Source organism: Osmerus eperlanus, chromosome 25, assembly GCF_963692335.1.
Source record: "Osmerus eperlanus chromosome 25, fOsmEpe2.1, whole genome shotgun sequence".
Classification (NCBI taxonomy): Eukaryota; Metazoa; Chordata; class Actinopteri; order Osmeriformes; family Osmeridae; genus Osmerus; species Osmerus eperlanus.
The window spans coordinates 9,028,475-9,046,820 of record NC_085042.1 but is presented as its reverse complement, the minus strand read 5'-3'; the positions used below and the strand labels follow the sequence as shown (position 1 = coordinate 9,046,820).

Genomic DNA, 18,346 nt, shown 5'->3' with positions numbered 1-18,346 from the left:
ACTCCATCTCTGCCCATTAATATTCTATCTGGTTATCTGCCTCCCAGAACTCCTGTTTTTGCGCGTCAGCAAACCCTGTCAGGTTAGACAGGGTGTGTGTTTCCACTTCTCACGGTGTGTGTGTGTGTGTGTGAGAAGGAGAGGAGGAAGGGAGAAGCCCTCAAGGCATAGAATCAGAAGAAACCCCAGTGATTATCATATTCATCTGCAGTTGAATAGTGGTTTACCACTAATGACCGTCTCAGTGTACACTAGACCTGTCTCCAGCTGTTGGTTTTAGGTCTCCCCCCGATCCACACCCCTCACTCTGCCCCTCCTCTCAGCTGGACCCTGGCTTGGTGGTCTGGACCGGGAGATGAGTGACTGACTGACCCCGCCGGCCGTTCTGAAAGTGAGGCAGGGTAATCCCTAACCCTGAGGGTAATGAGCTTTAACAAGAGTCCTGCCAGTTCCTCCCTTCTGAATGCTCGCCTGCTCTCCATCCTCCTTCTCTCCTTCCCTCCCTCCCTCTCCTTCCCTCACTTCTTCCCTCTCTCCCTCTCCTTCCCTCCCTCCCTCCTTCCCTCACTTTTTCCCTCTCTCCCTCTCCTTCCCTCCCTCCTTCCCTCACTTCTTCCCTCTCTCCTTCCCTCCCTCCCTCTCCCTCCCTCCCAGGTCGAGTGTACCCAGCTAACCCTCCTGCTGCCTAGGTGTCCAGTGACTTGTAGGGTTGGCATGCAGATCCTCGTTCCAGCTACACCAATGAAGATGTCCGCTGTCAAGTTTGGGCCGCGGTCCATCGGCTTTTTCTTCCTCTTACAATTGAACTGATTGCTCTGCTGGTCTAAGACAGCAGGGGAGAACTGCCATTGTGTGGTCTTGGAGGGAAGGGCTCCTGTTGGACAGTGCCAGAACATCACAAATGTGGACGTTCTTTTCCCAGGCTGAAGTGGGAACCTCTGGCTCCTTCACAGCTGAAGAGTGGGCCGAACACATTCGTTGTTTTGTTTCAGAACTCGCTGGAAGAAGGACAGAAAACAATCGCAACAGTTCGATAAGAAGAAAGTGGGTCTGGGATCTCGAAATTCCTCTGGATTTATTACACTTCCTGCTGTAACCCATCTGTTTATTTGTGTGTGTGAGAGAGAAAGTTAGCGGGGTTTTGTGTCAGCCTGAGAGTTGGTGTGTGTGAGAGAGAGAGAGAAAGAGAGAGAGAGAGGGGAGGGAGCCCTGTCCGCTCCAGGCAGCGGGTGGAGACTCAGAACACTGCAGCAAGTCCCTCAAGGCTGGAACACACTGACTTGGCTTTTCTTCATCAGCCCTCGCGCACAGCAAAGGAGAATAAAGAGAGAGAGAGAGAGAAGTGCCGGTAAGAAAAGACTGGAACACTACCGAGCAGCGGGCTTCAGCCAGCCGGCCGGGGTCTCTGAAGAGCTCTAACCAGACCGGGAGCCGGTCAGGGCTCGCCTCGCTCCTCTCTGCTGTCTGTCCGTCTCCTGGATCTGGAGAAGCAGGTGGCGGGGGCGTGAGGGGAGGTCGGGAGGCTCTGCCGGCCCAACAGGATGCATCTTGTGGTGGATTCCTCCCAGGGGGCCGTGCTGAAGATGCTGCCCTATTTCGTGGAGAACGCTGTGCTAACCCAGAAAGAGATATGCCGCATGTGAGTCTTGCTGAGGGTTCGAGAACTCACCCAGAACTTCACCCCCCCCCCCCCTCTCTCTCTCTACTCCTGCTGTGTTTTACTGTCATGAACAACAATAGAACTCCAGTGATCATGTGTGTGTGGTACTAAAGGGGCAGGTGGTGCTAAATGTTTAAACAGGTGTCGTTCCGTGAAGGGTTTAGTTCAGGAAAGTTTCGCTGGCGGTGCTAAGTGCTTGCAGATAGATGAACGACAGGGGTTGGGGTTAGTTTGGCAACGGCATGCGGATTCCACCGTAGCAGCTGAGTCAGAAACGGTGTTAAACAACACCACAGGAACGAAGGAGAGCTGAGGCAACAGCGCCGGTAATAACGGACAGTATGTGTTCGTACACGTGTACGAATCGTGCTCATCGAAGGGGAGCCAAATTGTTGTCTGTTTCGGAAGGGGGTTGAGAGGCGTACGTGGTGACCACGAGGGATCGCGGAGGTTTCGTGGGAAACCGTTCTTTTGTTTGCCTTGAAACCGGTTTCTATTTTTAGCAGGTGTGCTTGTGGCTAGGCTGATAGCAGGGTGCTGCAGTTCGAGAGACACCCGAGCAGGGGCTAGCTAATTAGGCTGTCTGAGTATGAGCTATACTGTCGTGGACAGATCCGGATTTTCATCCCAGTCGAGTCGAGAGCCGGTATGTTCTCGATCCGTGTCCTCCTGACTCAGTTTCAGCGGCACGTTCACAAATTAAGTTATTTAGCCGATCATTTTTGTTCACTTTTTTTCCTTCTGTATTTTGTTTTAATAAACTTTCATCGTGATCAATCGTTTGAAGCGATACTGTATGGTCATGATTAACTTACTCTTTACCCCTAAGGAGTGGTTTGGTACAGTAGCTAGGCTGTTGACGTGGAGCGTCTAACTGCAACCTGTTGAAGGAGCAACTGAATATTCCTCCTGTAGTTTCAGCATCTCTACCTTTCATCCATCGTGCCCTGACAGGAGACCCTCCTCTCTCAGCCTCATGACTCCACACACACACACAGACACACACACACACACAGACAGACAGACAGAGAAAGAGAGAGTGTCAGAGCGGAGAGAGAGAGAGAGAGAGAGAGAGAGAAGGAAGGAAGGAAAGAGAACTGTCAAATACAAACACAAAAAACCGTCAAAGTGAAACAAAAGCTTTTGTGATTGTAGCCCACCCCCGGGGCCTTGGTCACTGTGGAACGTTGTTTGTGAGATGGCGGGGGTGGGAGGGGGGATTCTAGTGCGAGCCTTACAAAGAAGAGCTTGTTTGTTGCAACCATATTGTAAGGCTGATCCACCCCTGTTCCTTTGGGCTTGACACAGGAAGTCCAGTCAGGGAGGGGTGGGGAAGGGAGGATGGGGGGGAGGAGGGATGCAGTCTTCACCCTCACTGGTGTCAGAAATCTGGTCCCTAGATATTCACCCCTCTCCTCCTGGGGGCTGTCCGCTCCCTGGTGTTCCCTGGTGTTCCCTGGTGTTCCCTGGTTCCCTGGTGCTCCCTGGTTCCCTGGTGCTCCCTGGTGTTCCCTGGTGCTCCCTGGTTCCCTGGTGCTCCCTGGTGCTCCCTGGTGTTCCCTGGTGTTCCCTGGTGCTCCCTGGTGTTCCCTGGTGTTCCCTGGTGTTCCCTGGTGCTCCCTGGTTCCCTGGTTCCCTGGTGTTCCCTGGTGTTCCCTGGTGCTCCCTGGTTCCCTGGTGCTCCCTGGTGTTCCCTGGTTCCCTGGTGCTCCCTGGTGTTCCCTGGTGCTCCCTGGTTCCCTGGTTCCCTGGTGTTCCCTGGTGTTCCCTGGTGCTCCCTGGTGCTCCCTGGTGCTCCCTGGTTCCCTGGTGCTCCCTGGTGTTCCCTGGTTCCCTGGTGTTCCCTGGTGTTCCCTGGTGCTCCCTGGTGCTCCCTGGTGCTCCCTGGTTCCCTGGTGCTCCCTGGTTCCCTGGTGTTCCCTGGTGCTCCCTGGTGCTCCCTGGTGCTCCCTGGTTCCCTGGTGCTCCCTGGTGCTCCCTGGTGTTCCCTGGTGCTCCCTGGTTCCCTGGTGCTCCCTGGTGTTCCCTGGTGCTCCCTGGTTCCCTGGTGCTCCCTGGTGCTCCCTGGTTCCCTGGTGCTCCCTGGTGCTCCCTGGTTCCCTGGTTCCCTGGTGCTCCCTGGTGCTCCCTGGTTCCCTGGTGCTCCCTGGTGTTCCCTGGTGCTCCCTGGTACTCCCTGGTTCCCTGGTGCTCCCTGGTGCTCCCTGGTGTTCCCTGGTGCTCCCTGGTGTTCCCTGGTTCCCTGGTGCTCCCTGGTTCCCTGGTGCTCCCTGGTGCTCCCTGGTTCCCTGGTGCTCCCTGGTGCTCCCTGGTTCCCTGGTGTTCCCTGGTGCTCCCTGGTACTCCCTGGTTCCCTGGTACTCCCTGGTTCCCTGGTGTTCCCTGGTGCTCCCTGGTTCCCTGGTGTTCCCTGGTGCTCCCTGGTGCTCCCTGGTTCCCTGGTGCTCCCTGGTGCTCCCTGGTGTTCCCTGGTGCTCCCTGGTTCCCTGGTGTTCCCTGGTGTTCCCTGGTGCTCCCTGGTGTTCCCTGGTGCTCCCTGGTTCCCTGGTGCTCCCTGGTTCCCTGGTGCTCCCTGGTGCTCCCTGGTTCCCTGGTGCTCCCTGGTGCTCCCTGGTGCTCCCTGGTGTTCCCTGGTGCTCCCTGGTGCTCCCTGGTGCTCCCTGGTTCCCTGGTTCCCTGGTGCTCCCTGGTGCTCCCTGGTTCCCTGGTGCTCCCTGGTGCTCCCTGGTTCCCTGGTGCTCCCTGGTGTTCCCTGGTGCTCCCTGGTACTCCCTGGTTCCCTGGTTCCCTGGTGTTCCCTGGTGTTCCCTGGTGCTCCCTGGTTCCCTGGTGCTCCCTGGTGTTCCCTGGTTCCCTGGTGCTCCCTGGTGTTCCCTGGTGCTCCCTGGTTCCCTGGTGCTCCCTGGTGTTCCCTGGTGCTCCCTGGTACTCCCTGGTTCCCTGGTGCTCCCTGGTTCCCTGGTGCTCCCTGGTGCTCCCTGGTTCCCTGGTGTTCCCTGGTGCTCCCTGGTTCCCTGGTTCCCTGGTGCTCCCTGGTTCCCTGGTGTTCCCTGGTGCTCCCTGGTGCTCCCTGGTACTCCCTGGTTCCCTGGTACTCCCTGGTTCCCTGGTGTTCCCTGGTGCTCCCTGGTTCCCTGGTGTTCCCTGGTGCTCCCTGGTGCTCCCTGGTGTTCCCTGGTGTTCCCTGGTGCTCCCTGGTGCTCCCTGGTGTTCCCTGGTGCTCCCTGGTTCCCTGGTGCTCCCTGGTGCTCCCTGGTTCCCTGGTGCTCCCTGGTGCTCCCTGGTTCCCTGGTGCTCCCTGGTACTCCCTGGTTCCCTGGTGCTCCCTGGTTCCCTGGTGTTCCCTGGTGCTCCCTGGTACTCCCTGGTTCCCTGGTGTTCCCTGGTGCTCCCTGGTACTCCCTGGTTCCCTGGTGCTCCCTGGTTCCCTGGTGCTCCCTGGTGCTCCCTGGTTCCCTGGTGTTCCCTGGTGCTCCCTGGTTCCCTGGTTCCCTGGTGCTCCCTGGTGCTCCCTGGTTCCCTGGTGTTCCCTGGTGCTCCCTGGTACTCCCTGGTTCCCTGGTACTCCCTGGTTCCCTGGTGTTCCCTGGTGCTCCCTGGTTCCCTGGTGTTCCCTGGTGCTCCCTGGTGTTCCCTGGTGTTCCCTGGTGCTCCCTGGTGCTCCCTGGTGTTCCCTGGTTCCCTGGTGTTCCCTGGTGCTCCCTGGTGTTCCCTGGTGCTCCCTGGTGTTCCCTGGTTCCCTGGTGTTCCCTGGTGCTCCCTGGTTCCCTGGTGTTCCCTGGTGCTCCCTGGTGTTCCCTGGTGCTCCCTGGTTCCCTGGTGCTCCCTGGTGTTCCCTGGTTCCCTGGTGTTCCCTGGTGTTCCCTGGTGCTCCCTGGTGTTCCCTGGTGTTCCCTGGTGCTCCCTGGTGCTCCCTGGTGCTCCCTGGTGTTCCCTGGTGTTCCCTGGTGTTCCCTGGTTCCCTGGTGTTCCCTGGTGCTCCCTGGTGTTCCCTGGTGCTCCCTGGTGTTCCCTGGTTCCCTGGTGTTCCCTGGTGCTCCCTGGTGTTCCCTGGTGCTCCCTGGTGTTCCCTGGTTCCCTGGTGTTCCCTGGTGCTCCCTGGTTCCCTGGTGCTCCCTGGTGCTCCCTGGTGCTCCCTGGTTCCCTGGTGTTCCCTGGTGCTCCCTGGTGCTCCCTGGTGCTCCCTGGTGTTCCCTGGTGCTCCCTGGTTCCCTGGTGCTCCCTGGTGTTCCCTGGTGCTCCCTGGTGTTCCCTGGTGCTCCCTGGTTCCCTGGTGTTCCCTGGTGTTCCCTGGTGTTCCCTGGTGCTCCCTGGTTCCCTGGTGTTCCCTGGTGTTCCCTGGTGTTCCCTGGTGCTCCCTGGTACTCCCTGGTTCCCTGGTGTTCCCTGGTGCTCCCTGGTTCCCTGGTGTTCCCTGGTGCTCCCTGGTGCTCCCTGGTTCCCTGGTGCTCCCTGGTGTTCCCTGGTGTTAGGGTTAGGGTTAGGGGATGTTTGGCCTCTGTGTGTTGGGTCAGAGGGTTTTCACATGGGGTACAGATCAGAACCTTTCAGGACTTGTAGAAAGACAGATAGTCGATGATTAACCAACAGGACACTGACGCATATATCCAAAAGGGAAAGTTCAGCCTCCGAGGTTAGAGAGAGGCTTTCTCAATCGAGGATTGAGAAAGTGATGAGTCAGGTATCGATGCTGAAAGCTGCCCAAGCCGTTACCCCCTGCTAGACCTGCATTTCCGATTTGTCAAGTCTCTGCTGGCTTTGCTGAATGCAAAACAGGCAGCATTTTCAACCCTGGAGTTGCGTAAGGCCAGAGACGAGGATGACGGAACACATATCGACAGCTCACAAGCACCTGCCTGTTCTTCTCACTGCGCGTCTGACAAACATACAGTACATATGACCAACACATTTGAGTTGGTGGTCAAAAAAAAGAGGGAGTCAGGTGGCTGAGCGGTTAAGGAATCAGGCTAGTAATCAGAAGGTTGCTGGTTCGATCCCCGGCTCTGCCAATTGACGTTGTGTCCTTGGGCAAGGCACTTCACCCTACTTGCCTCGGGGAGAATGTCCCTGTACTTAGTGTAAGTCGCTCTGGATAAGAGCGTCTGCTAAATGACTAAATGTAAATGTCCTCCATCTTGTTTTTGTAGCCTGAGCGAGAGCTTCTTCATGGTGAAGGGGGCGGCTCTCTTCCTGCAGCAGGGCAGTGGGCCCCAGGGCCAGAGGGCACACCCCTACCACAAGCACGCAGGTAAGGACCTCTGGCCGCACCCTCCACACTGGAGAATCAGATCCTTTATTGAATGTGATGTGTATTTTTACATGGCTAGCGTTGCACAGGATGTTGCATTGACGGGTGTGTGGATATAGGGTAAGGTTAGTGTGTGTGTGTGTGTGTGTATGTACAGTGTATCTCTGTGTTCTAAACAGGACGTGTATGACCACATGAATTTCCCCTTGTGGGATTATAAAATTTGTGACACTGCACCCTTCAGAAATGTTAAAAATTTCAGTTTTCTGTCAGCTTCTGAAATAAACAAGAGTTTGTGAATCTTCCCCCTCAGATAGATTTGTCGTTGTTGGGTTTGGGTGTATTTTATGTTGCTTTTGGTCTTATGTTGGTTGCTTTGGTCTAATTTGTGGCCACAGAACCATTTTCACCAGTCGTTGTTGTTGACAGTTTGCTCTGCTGAGTTCCCCTGCTCTGCCAGCCTGCTCTGCCAGCGAGCCTTCCTGGCAACACCTGGAGGAGGACGGGTGCTTGAATAGCATGTCCCAGACTGGTGTGGATTATACAGATTACCTCTTAATCCAGCGCAGTGGCATGGCAGAGCTGTGTGTTCAACACGGACCGCTTAAAACCAAACTAGGACACACAGAGAACAAGTCACCTGGCTGGCAGATGTTGTGCAGATTACACTAACCAGGAGGGCTAAAAGTTCATCAACAACGTCAGTACAGAACGGCACGGCCTCCGCACACAGGCTAAGATCACGCCGTCACTCAAAGGGTGACTGAGTATAGGGTACTTTTGTCTGCAGGCTGTAGTCCTATTGTGTTTTTGTTCACCTTTTGTACTCGTTATTTTTGTCCACTTGTCATGCCATTTGACGTTCGCTCGTTGACGAGTTTGTTGATGTGCCTCACTCACATCGGTCTGAACGGGTCGGTGTTGCGGACATTAGCCGCTAGCTGTCGGCGTTCCTGAAAAATCGTCACACGCTTCTCAAATAGAGGACACGCTTCGTGAGGAAACAAGACAGTCAGGTTCTCTACGAACGATTAGCATGACTCCGAAGGATTGTCCCAACCGCCATCGGCGATGTCGCAGCTGGTGAACATTGTTGTGAAGTATTCGTGTGTAGCGTAGCGTTTCAGGGCCCGAGGGGTGCTGATGTCTGGGTTTACAGGTCTGGCTAGGCCAGCCTGAGGCCGATCCACCCCTCAGCTGTCGCACTCAACGCTCCTCCTGAACCCGGCAGAGCGACAGGACTAGAGGGAGGCTGTTAGCGCTGCGTGGCAGGCATGCTGAGACACAACGAGCCAGATGTGGAGATGAGCTTGTGGATTTATGAGCCTCTCTCTGTCTCTCTCTGTCTCTCCTAGTCTTTCTCTGTCTCTCCCTGTCTCTCTCTCTCTCCCTGTCTCTCCCTGTCTCTCTCTCTCTCCCTGTCTCTCTCCGGTCTCTCTCTGTCTCTCCCTGTCTCTCTCCGGTCTCTCTCTGTCTCTCTCCGTTTCTCTGTCTGTGTGACGGGAAGTCTCTCTGGGGGAGAGAAAAAGAGAAAGCGAGAGATAGGGTAGGGAGAAGGGTGTGAGGAAGAGAAAGAAAGAGAGAGTATGTGTCATGCTGCTGGAAGCTGTAATTAAAGTATCCCGGGAGATGATTTGCCCCTCATGACACAGTGACACCTTAACTGCTCCTTTAGTCCTCGTCACAGCGGGTAGAGATGTCACCTCACCCCTGCCCTCAAGCCCCCATAACCCTCACCCCCATGCCCTCACCCAGAGACGTGCGTATGCGGCCTAATGGTGTGATATGGAGTCTGATATGGTTTTAATGACACTTTGCTCTCTGGCAAAGCAACTATGAAGATGATGTGTCGTTTCTTTGACACTAGAGGGCGCTGTAGTCTTCGCCCCAACTACTGGGAGAAACTGGGGCTCCTTGTAACTTTCACTGGAACATTTATCCTCACATGACTCCAGGAGCCTGGACACTACATTACTCACCTGATGAGCACTCTGAGTTCTCACTCCCTGGTATGGCCTAGTGGGGCACAGGGCAGGTCTAGTCTGGTTTTATGTCGACATCCATCCGTTTTCACATGAGTATGTATGGAGGTGTGTTTGATAGTCATGTAAACAGTGTTCTGTCATGACCCTCGCCTACCAAGCAGGTGTTGTCATGGATTGTCTTCAGTTTTTATGATCTTTCACAACAGGAGACTTACCTCAGCACCTGCAGGTGATGATAAACATTCTTCGCTCGGAGGACCGAATTAAACTGGTGAGAGACGACACACACGCCCAGACACACCCACACACACACACACACACACACACACACACAGCCCTGGCCAGTGACTAACCACCTGGCACTGTGTCCCAGGCAACCTGCCTGAAGCTTTTTATTGTGTATTTGAGCCTCTCGCTGTAATGAGCTCATGAGAACACGTTTGAGCATTACCAAGTGTTTCCATCTCTCTCTAAAACACGAGTGCTCGTTTACATTAGCGACCCCCGTATTCCCACGCGCCGCTGGAGCGAGGTTAGAGCCGACAGGAAGCAGTTTTGTTCCTCCGGTTCTGCCGTGTGTTGATTTGAGCTCATGTGTCGAGGGTTGTGGTTCCCAGCCCTGGTCCTCAGGGCCCGCTGTCCTTCATGTTCTAGATGTTTCCCTGCTCCGACACACCTGGTTTAGATGAACGGGTCGTTACCAGGCTTCTGCTGAGCTTCATAACGACCCGTTCATCTGAACCAGGTGTGTAGGAGCAGGGAAACATCTAGAACATGAAGGACAGCGGGCCCTGAGGACCAGGGCTGAAGCCCCCTGGTCTGGACCATGCAGGACCAGGTTGAGGGGAGGCCTGCTCCAGGGTGTGGAGGAGGGACAGTGTCTGAGCAGGGTGGTGTGTGTTCCTGCAGGCGGTGCGTCTGGAGAGCGCTTGGTCGGACCGCCTGCGCTACATGGTGGTGGTGTACACCGGCGGCTGCCAGGACACCGAGGAGAACATCCTGCTGGGGATGGACTTCACCAACAAGGACAGGTATGTCACTTCCTGTCTGCTGCTCCTCCGCTTCCTGTCTGCTGGGCGGCCGGCATCCACCCGCAGCACATTCTCTCTCTCGCTCTCTCTCTCTCTCTCTCTCTCTCTCTCTCTCTCTCTCTCTCTCTCTCTCTCTCTCTCTCTCTCGCTCTCTCTCTCTCTCTCTCTCTCTCTCTCTCTCTCTCTCTCTCTCTCTGCTCTCTCTCTCTCTCTCTCTCTCTCTCTCTCTCTCTCTGCTCTCTCTCACTGCGACTGCAAGTGTGTAAATGTTTTCTGACTTTTCCCGATCTCCTCCTGCAGTAAAAGCTGTTCCATCGGCATGGTGCTTCCTCTGTGGAGCGACACCAAGATCCACCTGGACGGAGACGGGTGAGTTTCCTGCTGCGCTGCCCCCTGGTGGCCCCTGGGTGCACACGCAGGCCAGAAGCAGCACTCACGTCTGCAAACAACTACCTCGCAATCCCACCCGGCGCCCTAAAGCAGTGGTCTTCAACCCTCAGGGACCTCTGTCCTGTATGTTCTGTGCAGGGAAACATCTAGAACATGCAGGACAGGGGGTCCCGAGGACCAGGGTTGAGAACCACAACCCTGTAGGAACTCTCCCAGAGCTTGCAGACGTGTGTGTTTGTGTTTTTTGAAGAGAGTCACGTCCAGCCACAGAGCAGGGTGAGTAACGTCTGTTTCCTGTCGTCCTCAGGGGTTTCAGCGTGAACACGGTCGGTCGCTCTCACGTCTTCAAGCCCGTGTCGGTGCAGGCCATGTGGTGAGTACCTGGCAGACCGCTCACCTCGCCACGAGTCACACCTGACTCTCCTGAGTCAGGTAGAGTCAGGGACGGCTGTGACACGCCAGCCAGGCTGTGCTGGATGACAGCTTGTGCGCCCTCTGCTGGTGGGATAGTGCAAGCACACACGGGTGGTGTCTCCCGCTTGCTGCTGAAACGTGAAACGTGTTTCTCCAGAAGGTGGTTAATCCAGTCAGCTCCGGAGCCGGTAGTTAAGGTCGCTATGGAGACAGTAGCTCAGGTCGCTCTAGAGAGGAGAGATGAGGAGAGAAAGCAGATGATCAACCTATAGACAGGGGTGATTCGAACCTGCAGCTTCTTGACCCGCAGCTACACTCGTACCCCAGCCCAGTTTCGACCAGCAGACAGGAGAGCTGGCTGGCAGTGAGGCGAGGTGAGGCGAGGCGAGGTGAGGCGAGGTGAGGCGAGGCGAGGTGAGGCGAGGCGAGGTGAGGCGAGGCGAGGTGAGGTGAGGCGAGGTGAGGCGGGGCGAGGCGAGGCGAGGTGAGGCGAGGTGAGGCGAGGTGAGGTGAGGCGAGGCGAGGTGAGGCGAGGTGAGGCGAGGTGAGGTGACGCGTGTCTCTGTGGCCCCTAGGTCGGCCCTCCAGATCCTGCACAAGGCGTGCGAGGTTTCCCGCAGGTACAACTACTTCCCCGGGGGCATGGCGCTCACCTGGACGGGCTTCTACGAGAGCTGTGTGTCCTCGGAGCAGAGCTGCATCAACGAGTGGAATGCCATGAGAGACCTGGAGACCGCCAGGCCAGACTCACCCACCATGTTCCTGGACAAGTGAGTCAGCGAGGGTGCTGTCAGTGAAGAAAGTTATTCATATGTTTTGACTATGATGGTGAAAGCGATGATGGTGGTGATGATGATGATGACAGTGATGATGATGACGGTGATGATGACAGTGATGATGGTTGTCTCCCGGCAGGCCTTCAGAGAGGGAACGGACAGAGTGCCTTATCAAAGCCAAACTCAGAAGCATCATGATGTGCCAAGACCTGGAGAACGTCACCTCCAAGGAGGTGAGGGCCAGAGAACAGTCTGACGCTCAGGTTCTGTCGAGCGCAGCGGTTCTCTTGAGCTTCATTATGTTTTCTCTCTTCCACCTGTCTCCGTTCTCTCTCTATCTATCTATCTCCCTCTCCCTCTCTCTCTCTCTCTCTCTCTCTCTCTCTCTCTCTCTCTCTCTCTCTCTCTCTCTCTCTCTCTCTCTCTCTCTCTCTCTCTCTCTCTCTCTCTCTCTCCCTCTCTCTCTGCTAACTCTCACGTCTCTCCGCTCTCTCTCATCATCTCACCCTGTTCCCCGTGAAGCTAGCCGTCTTGTTCTCCTAGCAGCATAACAGCTGTCGTGTCGTAGACGGCGCTAGCAGGGCTGTGTCTGACCCAGGCTGTGTCTGACCCGGGCTGTGTCTGACCCGGGCTGTGTCTGACCCGGGCTGTGTCTGACCTGGGCTGTGTCTGACCTGGGCTGTGTCTGACCCGGTATGTGTCCTCAGATCCGCAGTGAGCTGGAACACCACATGAGCTGCAACCTCAACGAGTACAAGGAGTTTATCGACAACGAGATGCTGCTGATCCTGGGCCAAATGGACAAGCCCACGCTCATCTTCGACCACCTCTACCTGGTCAGTGCCTCACCTGGCGCCCTTCACCCGGCACACGCCCCTCTGTCGTCATCGTCACGGTAACACCTCTCCTCGTTCTGTCCGCAGGGCTCGGAGTGGAACGCGTCCAACCTGGAGGAGCTACAGGATACGGGGTGAGTTAGGGATTTGAACCTCTGCGACTTCTAAGTCAAATACTCTAACCGCTGAGCTATAATAACAGTAACAGTAAGAGGATGTAGTAGAAATATTCTTTCAGTAATGATTCTCGTCTTCTCCAGGGTCGGCTACATCCTCAATGTCACGCGGGAGATCGACAACTTCTTCCCAGGAACCTTCTCCTACCACAACATCCGCGTGTACGACGAGGAGGCCACCGACCTCCTGGCTCACTGGAACGAGACGTACAACTTCATCGTCAAAGCCAAGTAGGTCCCGTCTTCTCACCCCGGGGCGGGACGCAGAGGAACATCTCCTGTCACGACCCCCAGACCTCCTGGAGAGCCTCTCTGTGGGGACGCTAGCAGGGAAAGCTTTCCTTCCCTTACTCACTGCTGCTGTGTGTGTTCTCCGCCCACAGGAAGAGCCGCTCCAAGTGTCTGGTCCACTGCAAGATGGGCGTGAGCCGCTCAGCGTCCACCGTGATCGCCTACGCCATGAAGGAGTACGGCTGGTCGCTGGAGAAGGCCTACAGCTTCGTCAAGCAGAAGAGGAGCATCACGCGGCCCAACGCCGGCTTCATGAGGCAGCTGGCCGAGTACGAGGGCATCCTGGACGCCAGGTAAAAACCACGCTCCCCCAAACAACAAGCCCTCAAACACCACGGGAACTTGTTGTGGCAGAGTTTCTGATGTTCACTATTTATCCTTATATTAATATATGTAAATATATATGTGTGTGTATGTATATACTGTTTGTGTGTGTTTGGTTCCATGTTCAATACGTGTTCCGTCCATCTCTCCGTAGTAAGCAGCGCCACAACAAGCTGTGGCGTCCAGACTGCGATCTCACCGACGACCAGGCGGGGGCGCCCTGCTGCGGGGGCGAGGAGGCGGGCCCCCCGACCCCCGAGCCGGGCATGTCCCCCTGCTGTGACGAGGCGCTGAGCGACAAGGCCTCGTCCCGCCTCTCGCCCCCCTGCAGAGCGGTCAGCCTGGCAGTCGACCCCGCCTACAACAACTACTACTTCCGCCGGCTGTCCGACTCTGCACTGGACAGCGAGCCGTCCACGCCGGTGCGCGGGCCTCCTCTCCTGGACGTGGACCGCGTCTTCATCGAGATCGAGGACGTGGAGAGAGACGCTCTCCTGGACGACGAGGCCTTCGAGGGGCGCGAGGGACCGCCGCTGCCCCACTTCGGGGCCTCCGGGGAGGGCACGGCCGCCCAGACCTGCACACGGGGCCCGGAGCCCCTGGAAGAGCTACGGCTGCGTCTGGAGTTCAGCACGGTGGAGGAGGAGGACGAGGAGGAGGTGCAGAAGGAGGAGGCGGAGATGGAGGCCCTGATGCAGCCTGGCGGAGGAGGAGGAGGAGAGGGCGATGGAGAGGAGGAGATGGTTCAGGATGTGGAGGAGGAGGGGGATAAGGAGAGCAACGAGATGGACATGGCAACCCTCAATCGCCTCGGCAACGAGAACTCCAACAACAACAACAACAGCCGCATGCATCCTTTCCTTAACTTCACCGTAAGTGTGGGGGCAGGCTTGCATGCTCAGAAGGCTGGTTTCACTTATACACAACACCACACAACATATGCCAACAAGACATGTACATATCCCAGTGTTTCACACAGAATGTGATTATTTTTGTAAAAAAAACTTTTGACCAAAATATTTTCGGCTCAATTTTTTTGGTAGATTTTTTTTGCCTCAAATTGTTTCTTCTCTCCCATGTTCTGTGTTCTGCCTGTGACTTGTTCCTCCTCTGTCCCAGCCTGCCGCTGCTGTGAAACCTGCTCCTGCAGTCCAGCCCTCCGCCCCGTCCAGAGCCCACAGCAAGCCCAGGACCGCAGGGGTTCCCCTGGCCCCGGGGCCGGCCGCTCCTCCCTGCAGGGGGCCTGGCTCTCATCCCTGTGTCTATTTGGAGACGTCTCGTGCCAAGCTCCCCTTCTCCCCCACCCCTCCTCCTACCCTCCCTCTCCCCTCCACCGCCCCCCCTACCCTCCCTCTCCCCTCCACCGCCCCCCCTACCCTCCCTCTCCCCTCCACCTCCCCAGACAGCGCCTGCTGCACCGCGCGAACGCCCTGGGACCCCCTGTGTGACAATGCCAACAGTGCTGCCGTGCTCTCTCAAGCCCCAGCAGACGTCTGCAGGGACTCCCCCCTCACGGAGCCCCTCCCCGTGCCTGAGTACCAGAGGCTGGTCCCGGAGGAGGAGAGGCCTGCGCCGGCCTGCATCCCGGCCCAGCAGACGCCCCTGCTGGAGGGTCAGAGGTCCGGCTTGGTCCGGCGCACGGCCCAGAGACTGGAGAGGCTCTCCGGGGCGTCCCAGGACGGGCCGCAGCCTCTGGACCCCCACCCGGCGACTTGGGAGCCCCCCAGCGGAGGAGAAGAGGCTCCGGCATCCTCTGCCTCGCCGAGAGGCCCCTTCCCTGAGCCCCTCGCCTCACCAGTGCGCCTGGACCCCCTGCTGGCTCCCTCCGGGGCGCAGACGCCCGCCTCGTCGCCCCACGGCGCCGCCCTGACGCGCAGTTCCAGCAGCGACAGCCTGCGCAGCGTGAGGGGCACGCCTGGTCTGGTGCGCCAGCGGGCGCAGGAGATCGAGATGCGCATGAGGCTGGCGGGCCTCACCCTGCCCTCGCGCCTCAAGCGCTCTAACTCCCTGGCCAAGCTGGGCAGCCTCACCTTCTCCTCCGAAGACCTCTGCTCCATCTGCTCCCTGGACGGGGGGGGGGGCCTGTTGATGCTCTCGCCCGAACCAGAGGCCCCCAGCCCGGACTGGCCCAGCCCCCTCCAGGGCCCCCCTTCTGCCACCTCCGGCCCCCTGAGGAGCCCCCCCAGGAGCTGACAGGAAGGACGGAGGCCCACTCCTCCACCCACTCCTCCACCCATCCCTCCACCCATCCCTCCGTCTTTCTCCCTGAGCTGGAGAGTGTCAGATCACAGAAGAGGAAGAGAGACCGTTTCCCAAAACACAGGTGTATATAAAGAAGCGTGTTAGAAAGTTAGGGGAAAAAAAATATATATATATTAATATAAATCCACATTATATTTAAGAAAATATCCAAATATGCCCTGCTTGGAGGTATATTGGTGAACGGCTGTCATTGCATGGAGTTTGATGAATGTGTTTGCAAAGGTAAACCTCAATCTGAAGATCTGATCTCCAGTCAGTCCCTGACCAAGTCCCTTCTTGTTCCTGCATCAGTCCAGCTGTCCAGAGATCAGCTTCTCTGCTTCCTCATCAGAGTCTTCATCACACCACGACTTCCTGGATCTTCACATGACCTGACGTGATTGTTATGTAACCATTCTACCTCTGGGACATCACAACGATCTTCAGCTAGGTCAGGCAGCTGGCAAAAGCTCTCGTCTCCTCACAAGGGCTGTCGTTAACCCTCGTGCTGCCTTCGGGTCACATGACCCAAAGGTTCACAACGAACCATCGTTGTGTTTACCCAATTTTACCCTATACAAAAACAAATAAAAATAATTTTCTTTTAACCATTGCAATGTGGGGGGTCTGAGACAGCCCGACAGTTAAAAGAAAATGCTTCACTTTGTTTTTGTATGAGGTAAATTTGTCGCAATACGACAGTGGGTCACAATGACTGATGGGTCAGAATGACCCGAAGATAACACAAGGGTTAAGCTGGCTGGACTAGTGCTGACCTTGTGTGTGCTGTTCCAGGTCTCTAGGGTGAGGAGAGGAGAGGGCTGGATCCACTGAAGCTCTTTACTTTGACCGCTTATTGGTCTCCACTTGCCTGTGTCATTCCCTTTATTAAATCTCAGACTTGTTCTTTGAACTGAGCTGCTGAATCGAGTTTGGAGGTGAAGGGAGCGACTGTCCGCCTCTCTGAGGCTGTAGAGACGGCGTTCCTCTGATCTCTGCTCGGAGGCTACCCCCCCTCATCCAGAGGCATGCGTGCTTCTGCCAGTTCACCCCCTGCACCCCGCCTCCACGGAGAGATAAACACAAACTTTTATTATGCAACATCTTCGCTAATTTGCCATTGATTTGTCATCCCTTTTTATACTTTTTTTTATACTTTTTTTATGTTTAGAGTTTCTGCGTATCTTTTGTTTTATTGCATGAGGGTGATTAAATGGTAACTGTGAACTATTTATGAGAGAAACTTTAAACACATGAATAGGTTCATATTTCACATTAATTTCTTCCACACGTAGGCGAGCACATGAAGTTTGTACTGTATGTAAATATGTATGTATATTTGAAGATGCTACTTCTGTAGATCACTATGTGTGTGTTCAGTCTGACAGCACAGACCCAGTTCTTCTGAGAACACACTCACGGTCTCCACAAACGACACCGATTTTAATCACTTATATTGTGAGTGTTTGTACTGTGTGTGTATGTATGCTACTGTACATATGCTATTCGAATGGAGCCTGTCAGAGGAATTTGATGGGATTTAGCTGTTGCGATAATATTTCGGTTGGATTGGCCACTTGAAACATCCCAGAGAACTGAAGAACACAGAAAAATGATAATATTTCTCATGAATATTATTTTTCTCATATGCGAGCGTTCTTCAGAAAAACACAGAAAGGGATGTATGCTGTTTATAAAGGAGAGCTTTTCTACCTGCCTGATTTTGACCCCACTTCCAAGTTCAGGACCAGGATTTGATTTCTGTTCTCCTCTCTCTCTCTCTACTTTCTCTCTCTCTCTCTCTACTCTCTTTCTCTCTACTCATTATTTGCTCTCACTCTCTCTCCTCTCTCGTTTCTCTCTCTCCATCTCTTCTCTGTTCTCTCTCAGAGCAGAGACAGAGTGCCGGCCAGGCCGGTGCCTCCGTACAGCAGTGCTGTTCTGAGATGTTAGTGCAATACGCACTCGCACTCCAAATCGAGCGTGTGCCAATACGACGTCATCGGGTCAGGACGAATGCCAGCCTGTGTTCAGCGTGTTGCCTGAGGGCCTTCTGCCTCCGGGTGCTTGTCCGAAGGGGGGTTGGTGTGTGTGTGTGTGTCCGACCGCCGTCAGTCCAGCTCTGTAGAGGCTGGATCCATGGACGTTAAAGTGCCTTACCTGTGAGACCGGAGGCATGGAGAGACGCACGAGGCGGCGACAGGGCGCTTCGAGGGAAGAGGCTAGTTAGGAGAGATAGCACTCCTGTTAGAGCGTTGGTCCTGCGTTTTATCGTTTTTTTTTTTTTATCTGTTATGTTTATTTGTTTTTATGATTTGGATTGTTTTCTCCAGTGACTGAGGAGAAACAGCATTCTGAAGCCTGGTGGTCAACCTTCAAGCCTCCCTAACAGATTATTTAGATGTGAAGAAGCAAAACAAACTGAATCGTCTCGTGGACTAGCGTACCCGCGAGGCTTGCCAAGATTTCAAACTCTTTTCTGCTCTTCGGAATATGGGAGGAGACCAGAGTTCCATGGGGGCTTTTTCTCTCTCTCCCTCCACAAATTAGAGATATGAATCCATCCAAGCTGTTTAGATAGAATACAATATGTGAAACCATGTCGTCAATTAGCTATGTATGTCAGTGAGCTGTTATATCGCTGTCGTGCTGCTTCACAAGGGTCTGATGGGAGAGACGCGGTACTGTCTAGTTACAATGGAGACACAATCAAACTATGAGCAGGTCGGACAGGGGAGGGGGTTCATATCATTTGTAAAGCATTATGTCCAACTGATGTGACAAAGATGTTTGTGGCTAGCCGGTAGGTCACCCCACTGCTTTTTGCTACTGTTTCTTTTTATATTTAAGTATGCAGTAACCTTTTTGTACTGTACATTTGCTGTAGTTTGAATGCATATTGCACTTTTTTACATTTGTTCGAGTAATGTATTGTATGTGTTTATTATGGAAATAAACGTTTTTAATAAACGTC

At 55.1% G+C, this 18,346-nt stretch overlaps 1 protein-coding gene across 2 annotated transcripts in view; it reads left to right on the top strand.

Moving 5' to 3' along the window:
• The window catches only part of ssh1a (slingshot protein phosphatase 1a), a 25,988-nt gene extending 7,642 nt beyond the window's left edge, over positions 1-18,346 (top strand). Inside the window, exons 1-14 of one of the 2 annotated variants that reach the window (XM_062451804.1) lie at positions 693-1,639; positions 6,808-6,908; positions 9,100-9,164; positions 9,803-9,924; positions 10,225-10,293; positions 10,622-10,687; positions 11,304-11,498; positions 11,644-11,737; positions 12,212-12,340; positions 12,428-12,474; positions 12,601-12,747; positions 12,900-13,100; positions 13,286-14,003; positions 14,251-18,346. In XM_062451804.1, the coding sequence (XP_062307788.1) occupies positions 1,542-1,639; positions 6,808-6,908; positions 9,100-9,164; positions 9,803-9,924; positions 10,225-10,293; positions 10,622-10,687; positions 11,304-11,498; positions 11,644-11,737; positions 12,212-12,340; positions 12,428-12,474; positions 12,601-12,747; positions 12,900-13,100; positions 13,286-14,003; positions 14,251-15,324 (3,126 nt within the window). In that variant the 5' untranslated portion in view covers positions 693-1,541 and the 3' untranslated portion in view covers positions 15,325-18,346. Of the gene's footprint in view, positions 1-692; positions 1,640-6,807; positions 6,909-9,099; positions 9,165-9,802; positions 9,925-10,224; positions 10,294-10,621; positions 10,688-11,303; positions 11,499-11,643; positions 11,738-12,211; positions 12,341-12,427; positions 12,475-12,600; positions 12,748-12,899; positions 13,101-13,285; positions 14,004-14,250 lie in introns of those variants that run through there. The other variant, XM_062451803.1, reaches the window with a different exon arrangement.